This window comes from Montipora foliosa, chromosome 2 (genome assembly GCF_036669935.1).
Source record: "Montipora foliosa isolate CH-2021 chromosome 2, ASM3666993v2, whole genome shotgun sequence".
In the NCBI taxonomy this organism is placed as follows: Eukaryota; Metazoa; Cnidaria; class Anthozoa; order Scleractinia; family Acroporidae; genus Montipora; species Montipora foliosa.
The window spans coordinates 792,165-797,164 of record NC_090870.1 but is presented as its reverse complement, the minus strand read 5'-3'; the positions used below and the strand labels follow the sequence as shown (position 1 = coordinate 797,164).

Genomic DNA, 5,000 nt, shown 5'->3' with positions numbered 1-5,000 from the left:
GTAGTTATGGTAATGGATTTAAGAATGTGTGACTGTGTGCATACATGTATGGGGTGTGGGCAAGTCTGTGTCTCTCTGGAGTAGTGTAAGTGAACATACAGAACTGTAAGAGTTGAGTAGTGTGTGTTGAAAGAAATATAAACAAAGTAAAAATTCCTGACCCCAAGAATTTTTGATGAAGTGAACCTTACTGAAACGCTGGAGCTGGAAACTGTAAAAACCCTTTTAGGATTGTTATTTTTGTTTTTTATTTCTTGCAGTAGATGCCAACAAACTGTCCAATACAGTAGATTGTGCTCTTTACGAGAACATGGAACTTTAAGTTGGTTTCTTGTTCTCAGGTGAAAGCATAGTGGGTAGGGCAATTATTGCATTGCCAATGAGAATTTTGCGAAAAATAAGGGAGAGTAACACCAATACCTGGGTTAAATGATACCCAGCTTGTGAAATGGCCTCCCAATTGAGTAAACTATAAGAAAAGGTTAATCATTTGTTTGCTTTTGTTTTGATGCAGACTCTGGAGCCGAGTGGTGAGCACAAGGACTTCGCAAGACAGAAATCGCCCCTCCTCACGTCTGGATAGTGAAGGCGAAGAAGAAGAAGAAGATGGAGATAAGGTAAAGAATGAGAGTATTCTTTATTCATAGTTACCATGGTAGCGGTACATTCTATTCTTTGCTAATGCTATAACACACAAATTTAATTGTAAATGAAAGAAATGGATGTACTTTGAAGTGCAGGTTATAGATGAAATGGAGAAGTGATCCTTGCATCTGGACAATTTAAGCATCAAGTCCTTCATGGGAACAAAAAAAATGAAGAATTGACCTGCTTCTAACTGTGTGACTTCATACCTGTAGCTAAGTTGGTAGAACATTGCACCGACATCGCAGAGGTCATGGGTTCGAATCCCGTTGAAACCACCTGAAATTAAATTTTTTTAGGTGTCTACAACAAGAACCAATATAAATTGCTTCATTAAATAATTATTGGCCCAATAGGGAAGATATCGTTGACGCCACCCATTGCACATTAATGTGCCAACCAGAGCCCCATTGTCTGTCGAAGCAAAAGGTCTTTGTTCCCATGGTTGGCAAATTTGAATGACAAAAGCAATGTTTGTAAACAGATATCTTCGCTGTAAATGCGAGGATCACCTCTCCATTTCGAATAAAATTATAATAATAAATTATGAAGAGTATCTCTGATATGCTTAATTTTGTTTCATTAGCCTGCTATCCAGTCTTCAGTTGTTGCTACACCTGCGCCATCTCGTCTAAAAAGAGACGTCATCACAAAAACGGATGACAAAACAAAGTCAAGGTTTGTTACCATGTCATTGTTTATAGCTATATAATCTATTCTTTGTGATGTACTTGAACATGAATATTTATTTCAATTGGTGTTAAGGAACTATTATAACCTGGCAACATTATACATGTACTGTATATCAAAACTTAAAACATTTCTGAGAAGAAATTGAGGTGAATTTGAGGAGACAACCAACAACCTGTATTTAAATCTGACCATGAGTTTAAGAATTATTGTCAGATCGGAGGCTGCATTGGTCAAGTACGGTCACCTCTGTGAAAACTAGATGCTTTCCGTACTTTTCAAAATTAATGGTTAATTACACACTTATATTTCTTTTTTTAGAAATAGGAGAATGTTTGGGGTTTTGCTACAAGGCACCCTGCAAAAGTTCAAAGATAAGAACTCCCAGAAGACAGAAAAGGTAAGAGCCATTTAGATGAACAGAACCACTTTGTAACTGCTCTTACTAAAAAACAGAATAGTGTCAATGATTTCAGAGATGACTGAAAACATGTTTCAATGAAACAAATAAGATGTACATGTAAGACTAGCCTGCACGCAGGCGGTTGGATGGTCGAAAAAAACAGAATTTGTAATGAGGTCGCCATCTTGGATTCGCGCGGCTAGGTCTGGGCCGGGTTGAGGGTCGACAAAGCGAGCCCAGACCTATTGCACGCTCTTCCAATATGGCGTCTGATAGTGTTTCGTGGCGACACAACATCTACCGCCTGCAAGCAGGCTAATGTAAGACTTAACAGATGAATCTCTGTGATTGAGCCTACAACAAATATTATAATCATATAGTATGTACTTGTACACTCTTTATTTCAAATGATTTGCTGTGTATTTTTCGTTTAGGACAAACGAAGAGAAGAAATAAACAAGAAGCTTGAAGAAGCAGAGCAGAAAGAGAAGGAAGAACTGTCCTCCCAAAGAAGAGAGTTATTCACAGAAAGGAGAGCAAAGCAAGCAGAACTTAAAATCTTACAAAGAAAAGTTGATATGGCTGAGCTGGTAAAACAGATTATTTCCTAGTTATGAATATGACACACATGTACTTTAGTGGCCATGCATGGTATTGTAATGCTTGCAGACCAGTAGGACACTTGGTCTATCAAGAACAATCCATAGATAAAATAACCTAGCTCCCAATGGTCTTTGTAGCTCAATGGAAAGGAAAGGAACTTTATTTAAATAAAGTGTCTACATGTAGTTGTTCTACAAGCAATTACAAAAAGAGTTGAGACACTCACTGTTAATAACCGTACAATGCGTGTCATTCAAGTCAGCGCATCCCCAAACCCCCTTCCCCCCCCCCCCCCCCCCCAATCAAAGTTGTTCCCATCTGCGTTTGCCATTCAAACTAAAGGGTATCAACATTGAAAAAGGGGGCAGGGGGGGAAGGGGCGTGAAGACTTTTCTTATGAACTGGAAGACTAGTTTTAGGAAGAAGAGGTGAATTTTCGATTCAGTGTCTCAACTTTTTTGCAACTGCTTGTAGCACTTCAGCACTAATTTGGGACACTGTAAACTGAAATTAACAATAATATTAACACAAAGTCAAATGTTGGTTTTTGAGGAGAGGAGAAAACCGGAGTACCCGTCGGAGGAAAAAACGCTCGGTTCAAAGTAGAGAACCAACAGACTCATGTGTGACACTGAGTCTGGGAATCGAACCCGGGCCACATTGGTGGGAGGCGAGTGCTCTCACCACTGTGCCATCCCTGCACCCCCAACAAATGGGTCTACAGAGCATGGGACTGGTATTATGGAGGTGATAGTCTCGAATTCTGTTTTAGACTATGATGACTTGTTTCAGTTGTCCTTTTGCACATTTTTAACAACTAGACTATCAGCCTTCAGACAGGACCATCAAAAGTTGCATTTGAAATAATTATTATGTATTGCTGTCTATGATCATGTCAATCTCGACCCCAGAGCTCTTCTCTTGACGAAGGGTGAGAAAAGGTCTGTGTGGAAGAACATGCTCGGTAGGGGTCTTATAGGCAAAAATTTGGTATTTAAACCTTACAGCGCCTGCTCGAATGCACCAATTAGCGATGCTTTTGATTGTTCTTCACAAAAACAAATGAGAAGACACTTTGTTTCAGGCTTCCCTAGGGCCTTGGATCGATCCAAGGCTCTGGTTATGAGAATGTGATCATGTAAAAAGTAATGATATTTTTGTAGTTGTTTCTGAATTCCTTTACTGGCTGTTGATACCATTTTTCTAGTTTTAAACATCACATTATACATGTACTTGTTAAAGTTTAACCCACTCATGCTAAAAGTGACCCTATTGTCTGGTTTTAGACACAGTAAAATCTATAAGTTTCACTCTCCAGAGAGAATGGGCTGATTAAAAGGATTTACTTACTTAGTTTGTCATTTTTGTTTTCTATTTTAGCAAGAAGAATGGGATAAGCATGGTGAAAAACTGAGTCATTTTATCATGACAAAGGCTAATCCACCCATCTTCTACATGCCAGCCAAACATAATGACAAGACACAAAAACTTCTTGAGGAATCAACCAGATCTGTGAAAAGTAATTACAGTAACTCGCTGTTTAATTAAGATAATTACAGCACAAAGAACGATTCGTTGGTGATATTAAGTTTTAAATAATGTAATGTAAAATTTTGAAATCTCATTACCTCACAGGACTTTGCCAGTTTTGGTCATTTCTTAGAATCTCAGACAATCAAATTTTTGTCATTCTGATCCCCTGAAACAGTGATTCTTTTGGTCAGTGCCCAGAGTAACAACTGCGTGAAAGCCCGTGTACACTATGATGATGCCACCCAATTTCAAGTACAACAGAATGGAAACCATGAGAAAGCCAATTTGGCCTTTTTCATCTTATTCTGCCCTTTTTTTCACATACAACTTGAAATAGTTTATTGAAGAAGATAGACCCAATTGGGCAAATAAATTTAAGCACAAAAACGGATCACTTCAAAGGGTTATGCTTGTAGACTTATAGTACCAAATGACTGCATGGATTATTGAGTTTCATAGACGTAAAATGTTATTCATTGCAGGGGCGATGGCCAAAAGAAGGGCAGAAATTGAAGAGGAACAAGAACTTGAAGAAGAGAGAATAAAGAATGCCAGGTTGTCTGTTTCCAATGAGGGTGATAGTGTGAGTAAAGGAAGAGGGGAGGGTGGGGACATTTTGACAGAAGGAGATGTTGAGATGAGAGAGGAGAGGCCGAGAGTGTTTGGTGAGGAAGAGGAGGAGGAGACAGGAAAGTGGAGTCAAGGTGTCAATCCTGAGAATGGTGTTGGAGAAGAGAGGAGAGCCAGGGAAGAACAACAGAATGATAGGGTGGAAAAGAAGGATGAGGATGACGAAGAGGGAGAGGTAGATTAGGTCAGATGATGGAGAATGTTGTTGTAAAGTGGGGCTTATTCAAAACCATCCAAATTCTTAGATGAAAATGGTCTTGGCCAGTGACTCGCTTCCAAGAACCTGTCCCATTCTACTGCTCGACAACTCCTGACTAAGCCCCCTCCCCCTCCTTTTTTTTTTGGGGGGGGGGGGGTACAATGTAGGTGATTCCCCACACCCATGTCCCCTACAATTACAAACAAAACTGAAGATTATTTCAGGAATGCATACAACAGATCATTGACAGTTTTTCTTGCCTGATTTTAGCCCTTTGAAAATGCAAAACTTGTTTTT

At 39.3% G+C, this 5,000-nt stretch overlaps 1 protein-coding gene across 1 annotated transcript in view; it reads left to right on the top strand.

Moving 5' to 3' along the window:
* Positions 1 to 5,000, top strand: part of LOC137988557 (pinin-like) — a 9,729-nt gene that overhangs the window by 3,895 nt on the left and 834 nt on the right. The window contains exons 3-8 of the mRNA XM_068834553.1: positions 515 to 617; positions 1,232 to 1,323; positions 1,657 to 1,735; positions 2,173 to 2,328; positions 3,722 to 3,860; positions 4,357 to 5,000. The exon at positions 4,357 to 5,000 is cut by the window's right edge and continues 834 nt beyond it. Of these exons, the coding sequence (XP_068690654.1) occupies positions 515 to 617; positions 1,232 to 1,323; positions 1,657 to 1,735; positions 2,173 to 2,328; positions 3,722 to 3,860; positions 4,357 to 4,688 (901 nt within the window). The 3' untranslated portion in view covers positions 4,689 to 5,000. The remainder of the gene's footprint in view (positions 1 to 514; positions 618 to 1,231; positions 1,324 to 1,656; positions 1,736 to 2,172; positions 2,329 to 3,721; positions 3,861 to 4,356) is intronic.